Genomic DNA, 24,409 nt, shown 5'->3' with positions numbered 1-24,409 from the left:
GTCTGTGGATCAGTTCTAACAAGTTCTCAGATGACATGGGTGCTGCCAATCAGTGGATACACTGGAAGAGGTACTGGATTTACAATGGGGAGAAGGACCTGAGCAGTACTGCATTAGACTGTATGTGTAGACAATGGGAGTTTATCACAAGACTTCGTAAGAGCAGTCTTCTTACTATGTTCTATAAAATTTCATAGAGATTTTTGAAAAAAAAATGGATGTTTACATAGTTACAGCTGATGAACTCATGTCCCACAACCCTGAGAGGAGTCTAAATCTGCGTAGCAGCTGCAGGGGACTAGGCAATTCAACAAGTGGTTTTTAGGAGTATTATAAAAATACAGCCACTGATTCAGTAGTTTGCCTCCTAGGAACTTAGCTAAGGATACTGTTAAACAGCTAAAATCATTAATTTACTAAGGGACAGACCAACTGTAGCTCTGTAACAGGGAAGTACAACCTTCTTATATTCAGCTGCTGCAAAGCTCACGTCTTTAAACCATACTCAATGGGGAACTGAATATGGCAAAATGCAAGCAGGAAATATTCAAAACTGTAGAGCATACCAGTATTATTTTCAAATTATACACTGTTCATATTTACACTTTACAAATGGTACAATATAAGGTATCTTATGGATCAGATAAAGACCAAAGTTAGAAACAGGATAGATATTTTTAAATACCTAGTTATACATTCAAATGGTATGTTCAAGGTTTCTTTCAAATTACTAATATTTTTAAAGACAAAATATTTCTAAATAAAAAATGAATTGAAGCCAGGCATTTGGTGTCCCAGCACTTGGGAGGCAGAGGCAGAGGCAGGCGGATCTCTGAGTTGGAGGCCAACCTGGTCTACAGAGTAAGTTCCAGGACAGCCTCCAAAGCTACACAGAGAAACTCTGTCTCAAAAAAAAAAAAAAGAAAAAAAAAAAAAAGAAATGTATTGAATTAACTTGAAAACAGGTGCAATTACAGCACAGATTATCTAAACTATGAGAAAAATAGCATGTTTAACATAGTTTATCCAAAAAAACCAAGAAGCTGTTAGACCTGGTAAACCCTTCAAGAGAGACTTTATCTTAGATTTCTCGACTTTGCAAACACTATGTGTGTGTGTGCGTGCGCGCTGTGTGTATACACATATGTGTGCTTTCAACATACTAGTTTGCTATATAAGACACATATCATATGTAGCAAACACACACCACTGTGTTTTCCACACAGGTATTCTTTATATAGAAAATAACTGAAAATAACTACACTCAAAAAGCCTTTATTCTTTTTTTTTTTTTAATTCACTGGTGGAGGACATTTTTCTCTGTACAAGAAACAGGGAGGCATGTTCCATGGGTGCTCCCACTGCAGTTGCTACATAGTACCATGAAGCTTAGCTGATCCTGAAAGACAGGGGTCCAGGAGGCAGCACTGCCCCCACCTGTCCCATCACAGTATGCTAATGCTGATCTGACTCTGAGAAAATGGATGCTTCTTGCTTTCTTCGATCCTACCACTTCTTAGAGCTACTCTGTTCAGTGTAATAAGCATTGCTCACAGTGCTTCAAGCCACTCTAGCCACCATTCAAGTGCTTCAGTAGTGACATGTGATTGGCGGCCACCAAACAGCATAGGAAAGCTGGACCACTTCCACCTTTTGCAGGTTGGACGGGGCAGTTGCTCCGGGTGACACCGGTTCTGGAACAGGGTGAGATGCAGGACAGCAGAGTTTCCCTAAGAGTGTCATCATTAAAATTGAACATTCCTCTGACCAGGCTCGGTCTTTAGGACCTGTCTCTTACCAAGTCTCAACCTCTCTTTTCCTCAACAACATGGTGTCTCACTTAGGGTTTCTATTGCTGCAATAAAACACCATGACCAAAAAGCAAGTAGGGGGGTAAAGGGTTTATTTGACTTACACTTCCATATTCTCGTTCATATTGAAGAAGTCGGGACAGGAATTCAAACAGGGCAGGATCCTGGAGGCAGGAGCTGATGCAGAGGCCATGGAGGGATGCTGCTGACTGGCTTGCTTCAAAGGCTTGCTCAGCCTGCTTTCTTATAGAACCCAGGACCACTAGCCCAGGGATGGCACCACCCACAGTGGGATGGGCTCTCCCCAACTGATCACTAATTAAGAAGATACCTTACATCTGGATTTCATAGAGGCATTTCCTCAGCTGAGGCTCCTTCCTCTGATGACTCTAGCTTGTGTCAAGTTGACACACAAAACCAGCCAGTACAATTCATAATAAGCAATGTGCTTAGTCAGTCAGAATGTATAATGCTCTCACTTTGAAATGAAATCACTCTTTCTGTGGGTGAACAGAAACCAAACCATCTTGCCAAACTTAAGGCTAATAAACAGATACAAATGCACATTTACCTCTTTTAAGCTCTCTTTGCAGAGCGGACAATATGGCGTGTGGTCTAAACATCGCTCAAGACAATTCTTACAGAATGAATGTCCACAAGGGGTTGTTACTGGCTCAAAAAACAACCTGAAATCAAACAGAGTACTTGTTAGCTTTCACATCAGGAGCCTTTGCATCGGAAAGGCATCTGTTAATAATGGACCACAACAAATCTCTACTTAGAGGAGGGAGGAGGCCAACCTAGGGGGCAGGACAGGGGGAAGAGGACAATGCTAAGTGTCCTGTGCCCTCCTGGTCCTTCTGAAAGATCATTACCAACTGAAGCTTGCTTCCAGGGGCCTAGAACCCGGTGACTACTGCATTAGCCACTAGATGGACACCTGTAGCTACCAAACACTTAATTAAGGTTGGCCCATCCAAAATGAGCCTTGAAAGCTAACTCGCAGTAAATGCAGACAAAGACAGTTAAAAGTTAATAAAGTATGTCATTGGTGACCATTAGATTTGTATACAGTCTCATCAAGTTAAAAATGGTCCTTTGTGGTTTTATAAAAGCTTTGCTACATGAAATACACCAAAAGAACATTATAAGCAAAGTATAATGACACAAGTATGAAGATGTCATGATGAAATTCCTTTGTGTAATAACTTAATTTAGAGAAAGAATGATCTAGCTTGGCATGGTGGAACAGGTATTTCAAGCCATTTTTTTAAAAAGATTTATTTATTTATTATGTATACAGTGTTCTCCCTGCTGGCCTGTATACCTGAAGGCCAGAAGAGTTCACTAGATCTCATTACAGATGGCTGTGAGCCACCACGTAGTTGCTGAGAATTGAACTTAGGACCTCTGGAAGAGTAGCCATCACTCTTAACCTCTGAGTCATCGCTTCTGTGTATACTTTGGAATTATCTGGTGTAATCCCTGGATAAGGAAACAGGTTTAGAATGAAGAGACCTACCGGCAGAGGTACTCTGCACTACAGGTACTCATGATCAGCCTAGAACGCCCGGCCAGCCATGGGCCTTAGGCTGTGAACCCTCAATTCTACCATAATTCACAAAAATGAGAAAAGTCCTTTCAAACCATCTAACAGCCAGGATCATAAATTTTTGCTCGATGGAAATCCTTATCCTATGTTATTCTAAGAGGACTTAATGGTTACAATGAGCAGGACAGAATGACATACATAAAATACATAATTTAGATACTTACTCAAATCTGTCTCAGAGAACATTACAACTTCCCACAGTCTTTTCCTAGTTGAACAACCAGATCCTCCCTACACTGAGGTACAAGCTGTTCAAACACTGGCCTCGCTTCCTACACTTGGAAATCTGAGATTCAGAGGTCTAATTATTTCCTCAAAGTTGTAGAAATCTAAACCCAGGACTAAAATTCCATCTTCTGATCCTTAACCAATGGCATTACTTTATCTTACCTAACATTACCTTTATCTATACTGCATTTACATCAATAGAGTCATCTTCATAAAATGTGATACACTTACCTCATACAGAGAGAACATTCAAAATCGGAGACATCTATTAATTCTTCTGGGATGTCACCATAAGCTAATGAAAACACACAGTCTTCATTGGGAGATTCTATTCAAATAAACACACAGGGTTTTACTCTTTAGGGGGAAAGGTTCAAAGGCTAATCTGAATCAATACTGTGGTGGGGTAAGGGAAGAACAGAAGCCTCACCACCGTGCTTTTTCAGCTTATTCCTCCCGTCTTCATTAATAATTGTGTCCTGTTCTAAGAGAGACAGCTTTCTTTTCAGCAAAACACCTTTTCCCTGAGCGGACAGCAGAGGCTCTGAGGACACCCGCTTTAAGCCGTCTTCTTTGGCAGGCACTGCCACCGCTGCATTGATGGCTTGTGCTGACTGAGCACGGTTTAAGCTTCCTTTGACAGGCTCTGGGTCGTCCTCTGGTCGTTCTTGAGGCTACAGAACACAATAAACAAAGGTAACTTTCTTCACTATCCTTTAGTCTTCTTGCCCAGAAGAAAAATGGAAGGGAGATTTATAATGTGCATTTGAAAAATTATTTAACAGAACTTTATTAATTCTAAAATTGGGCAAGTAAATGACTTTTGTTGGTATTCACACAGCCTTAGACATCAAGTTTACTGATGTCACAGTGATGTTAATGTAGATGCTCCTAGAGGGAGAATAAAATATTTACAACCTCAGATGTTCTAAGACACTGTAAGTTTTCTGACAGCTAAGTGACCTAAAATGGTGGTCAATGAGAAAATATTCTACAGATAGAGCTTTAGTATGAATCAAGAACTGCAGACAAGATCTGGTTACTACAATTAGATAGGCAATATGCACTTAAGCAGCTCTTAATGCTTGACCATGAGATAGTAGGGTCTTAGCTGTGAGGTCAGGATTACAGGGCAAATGGTTATCTTTTCCACCCCTTACCTGCTTCCGCATCAGCTCACCAGGAGAGTGAGGCTCTTCCACTACTGAAGGACATCCAAAAGATTTGTTTTTAATACACGGTAATGAACTCCAGGAAGACTCCTTCAGACCTTCCTTTAAGTTTTCAGGCGACAATAAGTCACACAAAATCTGTAAGAAATATTATAAACATGTAACAGAAGATATGTACTATCTGGTGAAAAACAACAATATAAACTTATCTATTCAAATTCTGTGAGGTATTTGTAGGAGACATTATTTTTAATGACCAGGAAAAAAATCAATATATTTTAAAGTTTTCCAACTAAGATATGTCTCAGCAGGGACCATATCACGTCAAGAAAAAAAAGGGGGGGGGTCAACCCTTTGAAAGAAAGGAAGGCATAAAGTGGCCTGAGAAGGTACTCAAGGGGAAGGCTAGCTTTTTAAAACGTAAGGATTATAAAGGAAAGGGATTTTAAGAGAAGCAGAAACTACTTATCTATTAGTGGGTCCTACTCTGTCAATACAGATCAAGGGGTCCACTACAGTGTATTTTCAGGATGGAGCTGGAGTGTTGTGGTGTGTATGAACTGAAGAACCTGAACTCAAGCACAAAATTCTAAAGGTCTCATGTTTACACTGATCGTAGCCAGTCACTGACTAACTACCCATATGGCATCCTGCATTGTTAGGCACTTGCTTGGGAGCAAAGAACTGCTCCTTGACAACTGTGGTTTCAAATGCAGCTGGCTGCACCATCAAACCTTCTGGATGTTCAAATGAGCAATAAATCTCACTCACTTGACCAACAGGTTTATTAAGATAGAGGGAATGCCTGGTTGAAAGAAAAAGGCATTTTATAAAATGCTATATTTCTATGTGTGTCAAGGTATTTCCTAAACTCTACATGAGGGTTAGGTTTCTTGAGTGTGCCATCGCTCAAACACACAGAATTTGGTTATTCACAAACCAGTGTAAGGAAATATATGTAGTGTGACTGGAGTATGTCTTCTGTAGGTGCTCAAGCAATAATAGAAAGCCACTTAATAGAAAGCCATCTGGGGCCTGGGATGTAGCTCAGTGGTAAAGAGCTCTCATACAGTACATACAAGTCTCAAGTGTGAGCCTGGATACTGCAAAAACTAAAACATCAAAAAACAAAAAACAAAAACCTATACACATACATGTTCGTATTTCCTCTAATTAAAAAAAAAAAAAGAAAATGTACTAAACATGTACCTACTCTAGAACTCAGCAACTCCTCTCCTAGGTATGAGCCATGAAATGCTTTGAAACGACAGTGTAACAAACATCACCACCACCTCCAAAAGAACACCACGGAAACAAAGTAAATGAAGATCACTACAAACTGAAAACAACAAACTGTGGTGTGTTTATGTAACAGGACGCCTGGTCAAAAACAAAAACGTCCCACAAATAGTATGTAAGCAAATGGAAACCCAAAGTATATACACATTGCATGTTTCCATTTGTATAAAATTCTAGACTAGGTAGAGTTTTCATGTGGGGACAGAAATCTGAATGGCAGCTTTCTTGGGCCCACTGGAGAACTGACTGGAAAGGAGATGAAGGAGATGTAGATGTAGATGTAGATGTAGATGTAGAAAATCCTTATCAGAGAGGAGGATGCTCACCAGCAGGGAAGATGCAAAGCTCCAATCTCCTTCCAATCTCCTGGTCTGCAGTCTCACCAGGAGGTAACGTACCTGACACTGAGGCAGGCGATCCTTACAAAAGGCCACACTCTTAACACCACAAAGGACAAGTGATATGGCACACTTTGTGAACACTGAGGTCACATGCCTAGGGCTCTAAATCAGGATTTTCCTCAAAGAATTTTCAAAGACCCTCTCTTTTCAGATGCTGTGTCAGTTTGACTAGAGCTAAATGTCAGTTTTTGTCTGTTTCCATGATGGCACCCGTTTAACTTGGTTTGAGCCGATCTTTCCTCTGAAGTCATTTGATCATGGAACTCTCACCTCTTGCTCCCCACACATTCCTTCCCTTGCTGTCTCCTAAAATAACACTTCTATCAACCATTACAGGGCACTCTATGGACACAGACGTGTGGAATGCCGAGACAAACAAGACCAAACAAGTTGAATGGGCCAGCACTACTGTCAACCGTGGAAGGACAAGGCCTGAGTGAAGGCACAGGCAGGTCCAGAGCCTCTTGAGTGGGGCATAAAAAGCAGCTTTCCTCAGAGACTGTCAGCTTGGTTCTCACTGAACAAAGTACAGCCTTTCCCAAAGTGCTCAGCCCAGAACCGTTTCCATTAATTAATTTCTTTTTTTAAATTTTGGAGTATTTATAGAGAGGTACCTTGGGGATGGTACACAAATCTAAACACAAAATTTGTCTGTCTGTATCTTATACCCATAAACTGAAGGACATTTTATTATCATGTTTTCAGTGCTGTTACATTTAGTGTTTTGACTATGACCAACCAGTCATATGAGGTCAAGTATGAACTTTTTCACATATGGCATGGCATCCCATCCCCAAAGTTTCAGATTTTTGATTTTCAAATTAGGGATGTTCAACCTAAATTTGGAAGCATCTGTATTAATTAAGTAAAACTACTACATTGAAATATCTGTGAATGAAATTCCTTGGCTTCGTCAAGAGTGGAGATAAGAACATGCTTGTCAAATGGCTCCTCACATAAAAAAATCCCTTCTTACATTCCTCGTCTCACCTTTTTTTTTTTTTTTAAAGAGCTTGGTTTGGGCAATGATGATGTCAGCCTTGGCTTAGACAGTGGAGGAGTGGTAAATGCATTACCTTTTCTACTTGCAGTTTTGCAGGTGCAAAGTCTTCATCCAGGGCTAAACACTGGAGGAAGAGCTGTAAGGCATCGCCCAGGAACCCGGCGTCCTGGAGGACTTTCCCTTTCCTGAAGTAGACCTTCAACAAAGCACACATACCAAGCTTTATGCACAGAACTCTTGGCCAAAACCATCCAGGAAACAAATAAAGGGTTCTCAGATATGCTGATTCTGCAACAAAGGAGTCTGAGAAGGACAAAGTGTGTGAAAGCCTATCTGCTACTCCAAAGAATGCTACTGGGGAAACTGAGGCCCTTAAAATGACAGGACCAAAGTTCTTAGCAGTTAGTGTTCTCAAGACCAGGGACATATCTTCACTTGAGAAATTACTGATGTACAGACTTATTTGTCGTGTGTGTGTGTGTGTGTGTGTGTGTGTGTGTGTGTGTGTGTATGTGTGTGTTTGTGTAAGCCAGAGGAGGGTGTCTGAATCCCCAGGAATGAGAGTTAACAGGTGGTGTGAACTACCTTCCATGGGTGCTGGAAACTGAATTCAGCTCCTCTGGAAAAGTAACAAGTGATCTTAAATGCTATAAACCCCAAATCACCAATTTAACGATTACTCATATAAGAACAGTTGTTTACTGGATACAGAAAATAACATGTAGAATTTATTGACTTTGAAGATGTATAAAAAGCATGTGTTAATAAGGATGTAAAAGGCTCTTCTTTAAACCAGGGTGAAAATTATTAATATTTAAACTATGAGTGACTTCTTTTAATACATTGAATAGATCATTACCAGTTACAAATAATTTCAGTAAAATTTAAATAATTACCTTTTAACTACTAGTGACAGTCTGGGTAAAATTTAAGTCATTATCTTGTAGTTGTTAACAAACAGAAATTGCTATTAAACTTTCAAATATGTCTAGTGAACAACCTGTGCATGTAAGTAATGCAACACTCATGCTATATATTCAAGCTAAAATACGACATTCACACAATCTACACAATGTGAGAGGATCTAAGGAATCAATTAACTGGATTCTGTTCTACAAATTTCCCAAGGTTATAAATACTACCCTCAGTTCCAATTCCCTCCCTCTTCCTCCCTCCTCCCCCTCAGCATTATACAGATATATTAAAATCTATCTATCTATCTATCTATCTATCTATCTATCTATCTATACACACACACACACACACACACACACACACACACACACACACTTAAATGGTCTTTGGAAGGAAAAATTATTCTTTGAGGACATTTTATAATTAAAACAATTAAAGAAACATGTATCTATTCAAAAGTTTTTATAAAGTTAAACATGTTAAACATTAAAACAATACTTTTATTTTAAAAGTAAAAAAAAATTTCAGGGCAACAGGTCCCTGTCTCCCAAGAAATTAAGTAGTGTACCTTTCTCTTAAATAAATACTTATAGATACAACCTTATCAAAATCCTTGACCTGTCTTCTTTTTCTCCATGTTATGAGTTTGTCCCATCAAAAAGTGAATCCGAGAAGTCACCACTAATTCAGCAAAGATGCAGCGTGTGGGTCACTTCCACAGCAGGCAGCTTGGAAACATCTCATGTGCTCAGAAGTGGTCTTACGAGCCACAGGATCACAAGCACTAAACAGACTTAAAGGAGGCTAAAGACTATCGGAATCAGCCTTCAGATGCCACCGTGTGAGCCCCAGGGCTCTGCCTGTGTCTGCATCCCTGGAACTTGGATTATAAACCTTTACCAAGACACCTGGTATTTTACACGGGTTCTCAGGTTGAACTTGGGCCTTTAAGCCTGTTTGGTAAACACTTCAATGACTTAGCTCCAAACTATATATTTCATCTGAGGCCAATCACACATTCTGTTACGACCTGTAGCTATAACTGAAGTTCTCATGGCTGCCACTGTAAAACTCATGCAAATGTGAACAGTCACTTTACCTCGGGCCAGTTTGGAAGCTGAAAGAGAACTGCATTTAGATCCTCTATGGCTGCTTTAAACTCCTGGAGGCCAGCATAGGACTCTGCTCTGTAGATTTTGAGAGTCAGGTCACTTGGCTCTGAAATAAACAATTCATAAGGATATGATTATTTTAGAAAGATTACTATGATAATCCGAAAAACACTGTCATACTAGCTTAAGAAAAATCTTGTTATTTCAAAGTCAATAACTGCCAAATTAAAGTTTATAAACCAAGTACAGCATTGGCGCAACACACTTTTTAGGTCAAAAGTTGAACAGAAGTTTTATCATGAGATCATTTTAGTGGCAAGAATGATAATTAAGGATACTGGAAATGTTTCTGTGATAAAAAATTACTTGTGAGAAAACATTTTTTTTTCAAAAAAAGTACTCAACAAAGATTTTCAAGCCATGTCTTACATGTTTAGAAAATTTGCCACATTGAAACTTTATCAGTTAAAATAGAATTGTATTACTCACCCTTGAGACTTCAATTTATAAATCACTGTTTATAAAAACAAACAAACAAAACTAAAACACTTCAGATGAAAAGTTCCACAGTGACACGGAAGTGGCCGAGGCTCAGTCTTATGAGGGAGTAAGTGTCCTGACTCTAAAGGGAATAGACTGATCAGAATTAGTTCGAGATCAAATCTTTCATTCCCAGCCATACCCGGACTTGTACCTACACACAGACATCTCATTTCAAATGCTCCTGGAAATCACTATTACCTTTACTGTCCTCTGTGTGTGTGCTTGAGAAACTGAACTATTATCTGATGCCTTTAGAAGTCAGCCACTTAGCTGTCCTCTATTACTGTAATTAATTACTATAGGTAGACAGACTGTCACCTAAAGTCTAAGCAAAAATTTAATAAATTATTGATGAGGTTCAGTTGAGTCTTCTTTTAAAGCTATTCATTTTGAGCCTTCACAGCCTTATGCTTATAAAAGAAACCATTTGTTCTAAAAAGGACACAATGACTCTTAATGCCTCCAAAAAATACATTCAATGAGACCCAATAGCTCCCAGTTTACTCTTAATTTTTCAGTAGTATTCTCTGCAGGCAGCCCCACTTTAACAACTCCATCAGGCACTTTTAAGTTTCTACAGCATGCTTGAGAACTGGAATGATATTGTCTCCTCAATTTTACATCAATGGAAAATCTTGAATTAATATTTCATGAGAAATATCTTACTTCCTAAGGTTCCTGCGTGGTAGCTGCACGCAGGGGCTCACAATGACAGTGACAGCTTGGGAAAGCCCAAGGTACATCCTCAAGTCAGAGCAGACAGCATGGAGAGGGGGCACGGCCATGAAGTCCCACCCCTACTGGAGGAGCCTGGCAACTGCTAGCTGCTGGGAGATGAGAATCCATTTCTTTAAGACTGCAGCCAATGGGTAGATCAACAGTGCTCCAATGGAAGATCACACATCCATAAATCCACGGGCCACACAAATTACATTTGGTGGGTGGGGAAAAAGGAGGACACAAAACTTGGAGGATCAGTGGATCTGGGAGAAGTTGAGAGAAAGAGTGAACATAACCCAAACTTGTTGCATGAAATTCTCAGACCCGATAAAAGAGACATGACAAAATTCCATGTCTCTTCTTAAAGCGATAACTTAAAACTAATCTCTGAAAAAAACTGTACAGAAAATTTAAGAGCCCGGTGATTAATAGGAGACTTAATCAAGAATTAAGCTGTAGTCTGTGAGCCCTTAAGCGTCCATACATCCACCTGCCTCTGAGCATCTTACACTCTAATGCGGAAGCAGCATCAGCAGCACTGACTGGGGAACGGAGTGTGTGTGCCAACGCTGTCCAAAAGTGAGCCTCTGGGAAGTGTGATTTTGCATCACAGCTCAGGGGCTTCCTGACGCCTGGGTGAGGCAGAGTCCTATTGAGAGGGAGTTCACAGTGGAAGCGCACCCCACTCTGTCTTTGGACCCCTTGGTGGCTTCTTCTTCTTTCATAAGTTTACAGCAAGTTCTCACCATGCTTGACACACGGTGCACACTGGGATCTTCCTATCCACCTGTTAGGGTTGGAATATGAAATGTCCCCCTCCTGCTCCTGTGAGCTCTTGGTCTCCAGCTGCTGGCTGTCTGGGGAGTTGGGGGAAGTTTTGCAGATGGGGTCCAGATGGTAGATACTACTGGAACACGGGTGAGGGAGCACAGAGGGTTATAACCTCGCTGGTTTCCAGCCTGACATGCTTGCTGGTTGGTGTCAGGTACAGTGCAGAAGGCTCTAGTTGGCCACCATCATGAAGCCACCCTTGCCATGCTTTCCTGGTCACTATGCATAAATATACGCATTATAAAACAAGAAAAGAAACTGTCCTCACTCTGACAAAAGCAGAGAAGGGGCCATATATTCTCCGCAAGCACTCAGCTACATAGCACCCCTAAAGCCCGCTCTAAAAAGTGGGTGTACTTGGAATAAGAGACGAGCTATACTCTGAGAAGAGAGGAAAAAAGAAATCGAATTTAAAACTCTTGCCCAGCTCCTTGTCGATCAAATGTTAATGGAATAATTATTCTGAATGACTCCACTAGAAAACAGCAACAGCAGCAGCATCGAGTTTACACTTCCATCACTTCTGAAGAGAGCAGGCCCATTCTCACTGCCTATTCTCAGTTCTACAAGGGAGCCAAGCACTCTAGTTCAGGTCCTTTGGATATTCAGACATACAGAATGTTTACTCTCCACATAAACTTTCAAGAAAACCAAGTGAAAATAGCAATCAGCCCTGGCTGTGCCATTGAGTGAAGTTTGCAAGTCAACAACGATGAACCACCTGCTCCGCACTTGAAGACACTGGAGTAAACAAAGGACTTTACCACCTGTGACATCATGGAGGAGCCCTCGTCCACTACTGCAGGTACCCACACACTCAGCACATGCCTAGCACATTATACACTTCGTTGAAAAGTGAGTCATTGGGATGACATGGTTTGGGCTAACCGTACTGAGGATAATTGCTCTGGTTCTTATAGCCTGGCATGGTAGTACTCACCTGCACCTCAATATACAGGAGCCTGGAAGATCCTGAATTAGAAGCTAGCCTGGTCTACATGATAAATTCTAGGGCTACATGGTGAGACCTGGCCAAAGCAAGCAAGCAAACAAAAAGGTGTGGTGGTCCTGCACTCTGATCTAATCTAGCTGTCTCCTGCCACCAGCACCAGGCACAGATCTAGTTGTTTGCCATTATTTACCTCTAGGGTCTGCCCCCTCAGTCTTGAATTTTCACCCTGACTTCACAATCATATTTCCATCCGCCTGCTATAGCTATCCTCAAATCAGTCTGTTCTCATCAAACAGTACTTTCACTTTTCTAATAGTGATACGGCTGACTTTCCAAATCAAAGTCATCCTTCGCAATGCCAAGTCTCTCTTCTCTTTTCCAATTCTCCTGCCAGTAGTCCTAAGGTAGGCTCCTAGGCGCTCTTGAGTCCCATTATGAAATCTAGCTTTCTCCTGCCACTGGCTTTACCGTCTTCACCATCCACAAGACAGAGATGCTACTGAGGGCCCTGATTCCTGCAGCCTTACTTCTTCTTATCACTCCCATCCCCTCACTTCAATTCCCAATGAGAGACTACTGCTCTGTGGGTGCCATTCCACATCCTGACTCCTCCCTTCGCTCCGTCTTCCTTCTTGGCCATTCTATCCCTTACGCAACCCTCTTCTTCTCTGATTGACTTTTCCATCCAACATGACTCAGCTTACCAACCTCCTTCCAGGATGCTTCCCACTGGAGTCTTCCTTGGTACAGAATATCATTAGGATCAACAGTGTGTGACGTCAGACTACTTCACAGAAGCCCCTACTCACTGTCGTCTGTGGCAAAAGACAAATATCCTTTATGTGACTTAGCTATGACCGAGGAGCTTTTAAAACTTAAAAAAATCATGTATGGTAGAACAGGTATGTACATGCCACAGCACCCATGTGGAGGTCAGAAGTCAATCTCAAGCATCAATCTCAGCTTCTACCTAAAGACAACATCTCTGGTTCCTTGCTGTAGATGCCAGGCTGGTTGGTCACTCGGCCTCTTAAGGTCTTCATTTTGTCTCTCACACACTACTACTGCAGCTAGCTTTACTTGAGTCTTCTAGAGATTCAAACTCAGGTCCTTACAATTGTGCTTTCCCTAATAAGACATCGCCTCACACCTGAAATTTATTTTTTATGAGACTGGACCTGGTGGTACGGATCTATAACCTCAGGTACTAGTGAGACAGAAGCTGGAAGATCTCAAGTTCAAGGCCTGCCTAAGCAACTTAGTGAGGCCTGTCAAAATAAAAAGTGAAAAGGGCTGGGGATAAAGCTTGGTACTGTAGGGCTTGCCCAGCATGCATGAGACCCCAGGCATATTACATGTAGCTTGCCAAGGCTAGTAATGACAGAGTCAAGATTCTCAACCCAGCATTCTCGATACCACCGGCATTCACCTCTACACTTCTAGCAATGAGAAGTTAGCATAGGACTGATGCCTGGAAGATGTGGTGTGCTATGCTGATTGCATCCCTTCACTATGTGTGCAGAGCATTTGAAAGCAGCTCCATTTTGAGAGAAGTGCCCCCTCCATCATCTCTGTGTCCTCTGCTCTGGTTCCCACAATGTGTTGTTATCTAAGGGAGACACTAAACACTGACCAATCTGAACTCCTTGGTCAAGTTCTCATTTCCTCTTGCACTCGGTGCTGTTATCATTAGACAGCTAAGCTCTGCTGCACGGCTAAAGAAACTAGGTGACCTGCCCATGCACGTCATGGACTAAAGGAGTTCTCTAGTGTTGGTTCCTCGTCATTGTGTCTATCTTCAGGGATCCACAACATTAGCAGGAATCTTAAAGTTGTTTCTTCAACCCATCTTAAAAGTTTTTGTTTTGTTTTTGTTTTTTGCTATAGTGCAAAAGTTCTAAAATACATACTGAGAAATTGAAAAATGAAAATTAGGAATTAAATTGGATAGGGTGGTACATGTTATAACTTCACCATGTGGGTAGGTTTGAGGCCAGCCTGCACTAAATGAATTCAAGGCTGGCCTACATGATACAGTAAGAATCTACCTCAAAAGAAATTACACACACACACACACACACACACACACACACACACACACACACCCCTCTCACTCCCCATCTCCTCTAAATAGCCAGTATCTATATCATCAAAAGACAAAATAGAGGTGCACTGGCTGCCCACTTCATCCCATGGGAAGAAGAGCTGGGGTGGAGGTGGCAGTGAAGGCAGGTGGTACCCTGAGTAATCAGGAAACTAGTGACAGACGGGCAACCTTTCCAGCTGTTCCAGCTGCAGTGATGGCCTATGGATGATATGCCTCCATCATTGCCCATAACTCAGACTACTCTCTCCTCCAGAAAATCATCAGGGACAGGTAGGGATGAAGTGTTCTGAGCTGTCACATGATAGGAATCTGGGAATCCCCATGTGCACCAGTCAGGACTCTCACCATCAGCTCAGTCACTCAGTTTTCAGTTTAACCAGTCCTCAAAATTCCCCATGGTGCCAAATATACCATCATAACAGCACTGCCAGGTAGAATTCTCATCCTACCCAGGAGACAGACAAGCCAGCTGTGACCTGATCATGTATTACAACAAGCATGAGTCTGTTCAGAGGCAGAGACAGTTTCTTCAACAAAGACAGGAGTCATGATCACAAGGGTCATGACAATGGAAACCACACAGAAACTAGTAAAGACAGAGAGTGTGTGTCACCTCAGTGTGTCAAAAAACAGCAACATCCATTTAAATAGCCATTTCAGGCCCTGTGACTAAATTGGTCTGAATTATTTTTGAGAATCTATAGAAGAACAGCTTTCCAAGTTGCCACATTTCTTTATACAAATTTTCAAACCTACATCTAGTTTCACACAGAAATGAGAATTGTGGTTCTAGTTTAATTACACTGATAACTTCTCAATGTCAAGATCCATCCGTCCATCTGTCCATCCATCCATCCGTTATAACAATCTTGTACTGAACCTAGATCTCAGCAATTCAGCTAGACTGGCTAGCCAGCAAGCACAAAGGAGTCTCCTTCTTCCTCCCAAGTCGGGATTACAGGTATAAGCTATATGCTCAGCTTTCTCCATGGATGCTGGGTACAGAACTCAGGTCTCCTGGCTTGTACAGCAAACACTGTACATACTGATTCACTGTCCCAGCCTCATCTGTGGGTATATGAAGAGGAAAGATACATAATAGAAAGTGCCACAATTCTTAACAATTTCAGGCAGCTTGGGATGGGTGAATTGTATAGATTAGCTGTATTATGAGATGAGTGTTTTAAATATGTTATCCATTATACGGAAAGAAATCTCTTGCCAATGTATCATTTTGGAGAGCTTGAGAGAAAACTTTCAAGCTGAAATGGTTAATCATGTTCTGGTAATCAGGCAGGAGGATCTCTGTGAGTTCGAGGCCGGTTTAGTGTACAATGCGAGTTCCAGGACAGCTGTTAAACAGAGAAAGCCTGTCTCCAAACAAAAACAAACAAACAAACACGTATCTTAAAATTGCTCAAAAACTGAATAAAATAACATATGTAGGCTAGAAAAAAAAAAAAAAACCTAGATGGACCTGACAAACAAGTACTCAAGTAGTAACAACACTGTTGATAACACTGCAACAATTTCAGAATGTAATAAAAGCAGCCGATTAACTCTTGACATGTGTTTTAGAAGAGGATGCTCCACCTTGCATTTACCCACACAAATCTTACAGCTGTCCCAAGTGAGCTGGGGAAAAGAGGAGTTGAAGAAAGCTGCAGTCTTGCATATTAAGAGTGCTCTGAGGGAATTCATCTTCTGTAACAACTAATTCCAGTTCTGAAAAAACACCTGGTAAAAAAACAAATGGAAAACTAGACAATGTTACCTAAAATGTTACTTAAGGAGGTTGAGTTTAGAGTATCTGCTGCTTCTGCAAAGGACTCAGGTTCAATTCCTAGCACCCATACTGGGAAGCTCATAATTGCCTATAACTCCAATTCCAGGGTACCTGACATCTCTTCTGGCCTCTGCAGGCACAGGTACACAAGTGATGCATATACATAGATAGATGTATGCATTTATACACATACACAAATTAAAAATCTTTAAAAAGTGACAATTTAAACTAAACAGAAACTATTTTAAACAAAGTTACTGTTCAAGAACTATAAATCTAAGGTAACTACATTTTCCTATACTTTGCATTATTTGATGAATAAAAGACAGGTAAAATATGGAAAGTACTTATTTAAAACAGGACATGTAAAAGGTATTTATAGGAGCAGGCTTTCTCATCTTCTATAACAAAAGACTTATTATATAATCAGTCTTTTTAGTGACACAACACTGTAAAGACCTTTCAAGCCCCTTAGTAATTAAATGACTTTAGTATCAATTCTATAGAAGTCAATAATTAATAAATTCAAATTTTAAAATATGTTTAAATACATATCACTTTGCTACAAGTAAAGAAAAAAAAACCAATAGTACAACTACAAAAACTGTAATGATAGGGACTTTATTTTGTTCTTTATTGTATTCCCAGAACCTAAAACATATAGCATATGTTCCTGACATATCAAAGATACTCAAGAAATACTTGTTGAGTGAATAGTATGAGAAGCTAATATTCCTTATATGCTAATACTTAAACCTACTCCATTTTCAGAGGCCAGTCACTTGCTTTCTGCTTAGACATTGTTTGACTAGACGCCATCTGAAACCCTTGGGCTTTTTCTTCCCCAGCCCATTAACTAGAAACACTGATGCTCGCCTTTCAACTGGCATAAATTTTGTGGGGTTCAGCTACGATGATAGAAAAGAAAAAATTCTGTGAACTATAAGAAGCACGTTTCTGCCTGTGTTAAGTTCTTTGTGCAGTGAGGATATAAATATGTTCAGAGTAAATTAAAACGAAATCACTTTAAACTGGTTGAGTTATGGAAGATTGCAAAACCCTTTACATTCTCTTTAAATACATCTAGAATGTGTTTGCTTTGACCAATCTTTTTTATAACTAAAACTTTGTAGTATCATTTTGTTTTCTCAAATGGATACAGCAGGCTGCTACTAACCAATGTGTACAATCAGGATTTAACCTTTATTTGGTAATAATGTATATAGAAACTGGAACTGAGTTTGAGACAAAGCTTAGATTTCAGTTTCAGCTAATTCACCTAACCATAACAAAGCATGCATGTTGTAAGGCATGGTTTTCTGGGAATTTACTGTGTGAGGCACTTTTTGAAGCAGTTCACGTGTTTTCACTCAATTAATTCTCACAGTAGCCCTCTGTGGAAGAGACCATTTAGACAAGGAAATCAGAGCACAGAGAGGTCAGGCAACATGCCCAAGTCACACAGCAGGTAGGTGTCTGCTTCCAGCATTCAGAGCTTTGTGACTAGCCATAAAACATCTCCAGCTATAGAAACCTCAACTAACGTCTGAAGGTTCTCTGTAGGATCCATTCATACATATAAAACTACAGAGAGTCAAGAACTATGTAATTAATATTAAAGACAAAAACCTGGGCAGGTGAGCTAGCTCATCAGTAAAGGCATTTGCTGCCAACCCACTCCCAGGTCCAACATGGAAGAAGAAAAGCAATTCCTACAAGTTGGCCTCTGGCTTCCACATGCATACTGTGGCATGTACTTGTGTACATGCAAAAAGTAAATGAATGAAAACATCAAAAAACTCAAAAATGCCCCTTTTCCTTACACAATTTAAATAAAAACACCTGTGCACACTCACTCACTCACACACACACACACACACACACACACACACACACAGCCACACCTGAATTTTACAAAAGCCAGTTCAAACTGTCAATTACACTGCTCTGTTATTTTCTTTTGAATTGTGGGGAACACAGGAAAGAGGGGAGTGTAAAAATCCAGAATGAAAAGACAGCAGCGATCCACAGTGGGATCAGTTCAAAAGACTTGAGTATAAAGATTCAATGCAGAAAAGACTTTTACATAAGCTCCCTGAATACTAAGAAGAAAGTTACGAAACATCTGAGAGTTAATACCAAAAGATCAATGGATTAAATGTTATCTAAATATATTTCAATGCAACAGAACCTTATGTAATCTCAATGGGACTTCTGATTTTGGCAAGGGTTTCGAAGCTTTCTTTTTCTGTCGACAGGGATAAGTCTGGTTGTGTGTGGGCCAACTGCAGACTGGATTATTTTTTTCTAATAGTATTTGTTTCATTCTAAGAAACATGAAAAATTACAGCAAAGGACTTTTTTCATTATCAACATTGACAGTACTATTAATAACTATAGTTGGACAACTATAAATGTATTTCAAATGCTTACCTAGCTAATTCACCAACTCCCCAAAAAGTTAACTCTGACAACTGTACGGACAGATTTATGAGATTAGCAGCTAGCAAATTGTGGTGGGTTGTTTGTTTTGAAGGCTAGGAATGCAAAGCAGGATATTACACATGCCAGGCAAGTACTCTACCCCGAACTATATACCTACTCTTATTAGTGCCCATAAATTTGCCATCTACCAACTATAATATGTTTTGTCTAATTGTCCTCCCTTTATCTCACACAAAGAATTCAAAAGATGAAAATATTATTCTCACTAGTATCATTGAGATACTTACTCAGGTGTAGAACTACTGATTTTTACAAGCCTACATATAAGAAAAAAAATGAATACTCTAACAAAGTGAAAGGCAAGAGACCTGGGTTTTAGTCCTGCAAAAGTGTGGCTATGTAGCTTGGAAGTCTGTGAAGCTTGGAAGCAAGAGTTTATCATTCACAGCTTTTCTATTAAAGATAACATCCTTGCCTAAGCCCTAGAATCTTAAGACTGGGCTCAGGATGTTAAGTGAGTTCTTACTTGGGAAACGAACTCACTATTCTTCCATAATCAGATCAAATAACTACATCAGACACTAAAAACAAATACTGCTTCAAGTTTCATTCGAGATTACACACTGATGACCAAAAAAAAAAAAAAAACAAAAAACCTTTCCTTGGAAATTAAAATTTCTGTTAGATGAACTACAGAGACAGACGAATCTTAGCTCAACACGTAAAAGTGGAGGGTCTGAGCTGCCTATATAAGCCACTACCCAGAAGACTGTGGACAAGTCACCTGTCCTAGCTCTGCTTCCTGGTTAAGGATGACTGGGACAGCCGAGTCCAGCTTCCCCACTCGACTTCATTCACCTACAGAGCTTGAGTCAGCCCCACAGAACTGTGGATTCCAAAGCTTTCTTTTGATCTCTTCCTCATGAAAATACTGGAAGAAAATGAAAACGTAAGGCATTTGTGCTCTCAACTCTAGGGATACGATTGAAGCTACTGTCACTTATTCAATACGACTAAAAGACTCACAAGATGATACTTTCTGTGACGGTTATACCTTATCTATAACCTCAAAAATCAGTTCATATTTCCAGCGTCACCGATTTCCTGGGGACTATTCCTGTAAGTAATTTCTCATGGCAGGCAACAGACACAAAGCAAGCCCAACACCAGGTGACCATGACTCTGTTGCCATCCGGGCCTGATTCTTCTTTCATGTATTAGGCTGAGTCTCGGAATGTTTAGCAGTGTCCTTGGCAGGGCTCCTAGATGTCTGTACTGAAACGACTCCCACAAAGGATGACCATCCAAAGATGTCTCTAGATGCTTTTCTAGATAAGGTCCCCTGGTTTAGAATCTCCAGGAGATAACCCACCACATCCCCACCCTCCAGCCCGGTAGAGAACAACCGAATTCAAAGATCTAAAGAGGAACTCGTGGTTTTACTAAGTTTGCATGACCCTTTTTCGCAGCCTAAAGCCATCTTAAGAAAAGCGCTAACCAGGAGACGAAGACAAAGCTGCTGCTTCTTGGAAACCAAAATACAAACTAAAGAGGGGCAAAGCTTCCCTTTACAGGTCTACTGTGAGTGAAGGCAAACTCTCCGCCAACACCAGGGGTTATGTGGGAGCACGCCCAGAGGTCTATGGCAGCAGGATCTGAGACAAGCAGGTGGCCGTTCCAGGAGCAAGCGATCCCGCAGACACTTTCAGGTAAGAGTTGACCACCTCGGGGACAGCCGGCCACCAACTCCAAGCCCGGCCGCCGCTGGGCCTCCGGGTGCCGGTGCCCGCGCCGAGCTCCCGCCACGCCCACCGAACGTCACCCGTTACACAACGCCCCCCCACCCAGCTTATGCAATTCTGCCCTCCCGCGGCTTCCAATTGCCCCGGTGACTTTAGTGCAAGACCAAGGTAGACCCGGTACCCCCGGACTCCGCCTCGTCCGGGGGATGCTCGCCCCACCCCCGCTGGGGTTCCCGGACAGAGCACAGCGGGAAGCCCGCGGCCCCCACCTACCCACTCACCCACCCACCCGGTGGCCCGGGTCCCCGCTCAGCGCGCACACGCGGGAACCTCGCGTCCGCGCCCCTCCCCGCGCCGCGTCACTTGCGACTCCCAGGCGATCCCCACGGTGACCGAAGCACCCCGGGGCGCCGCCCCCTCCCACACCCGCGATCCCCGCTCGCCCGGCCCGCACCGCAGCCCCGCGTCACCTGCTCGGAGGGCGTCGCAGGCGGCGGCCAGGGCCTCTCGGTAGCGCCCTTGGTGTAGCAGTTCCCCGAGGCGGCCGGCCGCCCGCGCGCGCTCGCGCTGGCCCGGGAACCACTTCTCCGCCAGGTGGTTGAGCACGACGCTGGTTCGGAAGTCGGCGATGGCGGCGGCCAGGGCGGCGGCCGCGGGGTCCCCTCGGCTGCGGCGGCGGCGGCGGCGGCGGGCGGCAGGCGGTCCCGGCACAGGCGGCAGCGGGCGCGCAGTTCCCTTCGCAGGCAACGGCGGCAGTAGCTGTGGCCGCACGGCACGTCACCGGCTCGCTCAGGAAGCCCCGGCAGCCCAGGCAGCTGAGCAGCCCGGCCGCGCCCGCCGCGGGAGCCGCGCTCCAGCGCAGCCCGTGGCGGAGCCGGTAGCTGAACACCAAGCAGTCCACTAGCGACCCGAGGCGCTCGGGCCTGGCCGGGGCCCCGCGGCGTAGCGCGGCCGCGAACGCCTCCAGCGCTCCCTTCAGGTGGCCGCCCAGCGCCAGCAGCTCGCCCCGGCGGAGCAGCAGCTCCCAGCGTCCCGACTCCGCGCCCGCGCGCTCCAGCCTCTCGCCGCCGCCCACTTCCCACGGCCCGTTCCGGCTCCGCTGTCCACCGGCCGCCTCCCGATTCCCGCCCGGGGACGCCCTCGCCACGGCCGGAGAAGACATGGCCCGCGCAGGGCTGCTCCGCCACCGCCGCCCGCCGCCACGGTCCGGGAACCTCCGGGGCGCGCGGCTCCTCCGCACGCGGCCGGCGAGCAGGGGGCGTGGCGCGCGGACATGGCGGGGCGGCGCGCGCCCGGGGAGCCCCGGGGGCGGGGTCTGGACTGCGGGGCGGGGCCTAGCGAGGCGGAGCGGGGCGGGCCTTGGCTGCTGAGCCCGGCCTCCCGACACGCGGCCGGACGCCCAGTTCCCCGGGAGCTGGCCCACTGGTCCCGCCCTTTCGGAGCCCCTCCTGGCGAGGGACGAGAGATCAGATGATCCCCAGCGGGGATCTAATTGGCTTCTCTGACAAGGAGGGCATGGCTCGTGACTGAACAAAGCCGGTAGTCTCAGGGGCGGACTGCCGACTGACACCTCCTATAACCGTGGCCAGTCCCCCGGCCTATATGGTGGGCGTCTGCGCACCCGCAGTACTGTGGCCCCAAACCTGCTGTACCTGAGTAGGGACTTCTGCCCCTCCTGGCTGTAGAAGGAAGCCTTGGGTGGCTCTGGATGCCCTGGGTTACTGCTGGCAAGTACAAGCAGAGGGACAATGAATGCACGGTGTGATGACTTGGAGACTCAAATCTGAAATCGGCCGACTTACACACACACACACACACACACACACACACACACACACACACACACACACACTCACTCACTCACTCACTCACTCACTCACTCACTCCACGTCCTGAGGCTGCTTCCTCCCAGCACGTAGAGTTTTTCCTAGTGTTAGGTTAGAACAGACTTGTGATGAAAGTTCATTAAGAGTACGAATGACAGGAATGAACTGTCCTAATGAAGCCCGATACTGTTGTGTGCGACCTTAAATTTAAAAAGTGCAATACATCAAAACCCATTAAACTTAAAACAAGCCCACGAATGCATTTAGAGAGCGAAAGTCCCTAGGTTCCTCAGGTGTGCTCTACATCTTACATAAACACACCAGTCCACAGTGACTTAAAGTTCTTTTTAATGAGAAAACCGGAAAAAAAATATTCTCCTGATGGCAGAAACCAGATCACTACAATGCAAGCCGTCTGCAGCTTTGTCTATGGAAGACGGTTTGGCTTATATATAATGGGTCCTAGTTCCTTTAAATGTGACAGCAGTGAGTTTAATACTCTCAATGGAAATATTTATAGATTTGATTACAGGGTACTGGATTGTTAATGTAGAAAGGGATTTGAGGCTTTTGGGTCTTTTTCAGATATTTGGTAACAGGAAGGGAAATATATTGTACTCAAACTCCACAGTCAGTTTTATAAAGAAATTTTAACATCTTCTCACTGTGGTAGTAGCATATACAATGTTTAGTAAGCTGTTATCTTTCTTTGAAAAATTTTACTTACGATGTTTAAAACAAGCAAGTTGATGGTCATGCTGTTTGAAATTAGCTAACTATCGATGGTAACCCTGTTTACACTGAACAGGGAATAAAGGTTCCAAAGTGTCTTTCGACTACACAATGAGCAAACTATATCTTCAGAAAAGATGGAGGGGACAGAAACAAAGAGGCAGAGGAAGAAGGGTTAAGGACAATCCCAGGCTCCTGCTCCAGCAGTGATGCACAAAGACTTTCATACTGCCTCTGAAGCAAGCTACAGTCAGGCAACGAGCACTTCCTCATCATCTGTGGTGGGGAGCATAGGGAATTGTTCATGAGCAGAATCTTAAATCTAAGTCACAATGGGCAAAGCGATTGTGTTTACCTTATTTGTATAGCTCTGGGATTGAGGCCAGGACCTCCTGCCTGCTAGGCAAACCCCCAAGCGTGGAACCACAGCCCAGGCAGAACAATGACTTTTGTTAGATGCTTAGATATTCACTTTAGACTTTAAAATGTAACAAGTATAGCGGGTGCGCTAGCACACACACACACACACACACACACACACACACACACACACACCCTGCTATTCGCTTTTATGCTTCATTCCCATCCCCAGCAGTTTTCAAAATGAGCCCTAGCAAGCATTTCATTACATGTATTCATGATTATACAAAGTATAATAAATTGATAAACATGTATTTCTTTCCAGATACAGTTTAAATCAGGTTTGTTATGAAATTTCTCTCAAAAGGAAAATGGGTACTTCAGAAAATGAAAGGAAGAATCCCTCTGTCCTTTGGAGTTTCTTTCCCTAATGAGTGTGACAGATACACCTGATGCTGGCATGAAATGAAGTGGCTCAACTGTGATAAGGTTGGGGCAAGGGGACCGTAGGAGGAGCCACATCCTGTCCTGCATGGCATTTGTGAATGGTTATAATTCATGTTTGCTGGTTTATACATTTACATAACCTGTTCTCTCCCATTTATGTAACTTATTTATGTAAGAGACTGTACTTCCACTGTGGCCTTTGTATGCAGCACCACTTCCCCATGAATCAGGGAGCCTGAACATAGTAACTACTGGCTTTGTAATAGGTCATTCTTCTGTCATTCTGTGCCACCAAAAAGGGTATGCCCTTTGGTGCCACTGCCTCTTAAACTCAAAGGAGAAGGAAATTACTAGCTTCATTCATT

The 24,409-nt window shown here is 43.1% G+C and overlaps 1 protein-coding gene across 1 annotated transcript in view; it reads right to left on the bottom strand.

Moving 5' to 3' along the window:
* Lonrf1 (LON peptidase N-terminal domain and ring finger 1) overlaps positions 1 to 21,943 on the bottom strand; it is a 32,182-nt gene extending 10,239 nt beyond the window's left edge. The window contains 9 exon segments of the mRNA XM_027391236.2: positions 2,383 to 2,497; positions 3,883 to 3,979; positions 4,082 to 4,325; positions 4,812 to 4,961; positions 7,600 to 7,722; positions 9,541 to 9,659; positions 21,150 to 21,320; positions 21,323 to 21,454; positions 21,457 to 21,943. Of these exon segments, the coding sequence (XP_027247037.1) occupies positions 2,383 to 2,497; positions 3,883 to 3,979; positions 4,082 to 4,325; positions 4,812 to 4,961; positions 7,600 to 7,722; positions 9,541 to 9,659; positions 21,150 to 21,320; positions 21,323 to 21,454; positions 21,457 to 21,841 (1,536 nt within the window). The 5' untranslated portion in view covers positions 21,842 to 21,943.
* Between the last annotated feature and the right edge of the window lie 2,466 nt (positions 21,944 to 24,409).

This window comes from Cricetulus griseus (assembly GCF_003668045.3).
Source record: "Cricetulus griseus strain 17A/GY chromosome 1 unlocalized genomic scaffold, alternate assembly CriGri-PICRH-1.0 chr1_1, whole genome shotgun sequence".
NCBI classification, from domain to species: Eukaryota; Metazoa; Chordata; class Mammalia; order Rodentia; family Cricetidae; genus Cricetulus; species Cricetulus griseus.
The sequence above is the reverse complement of the archived record's forward strand: the minus strand, read 5'-3'. Positions and strand labels throughout refer to the sequence as shown.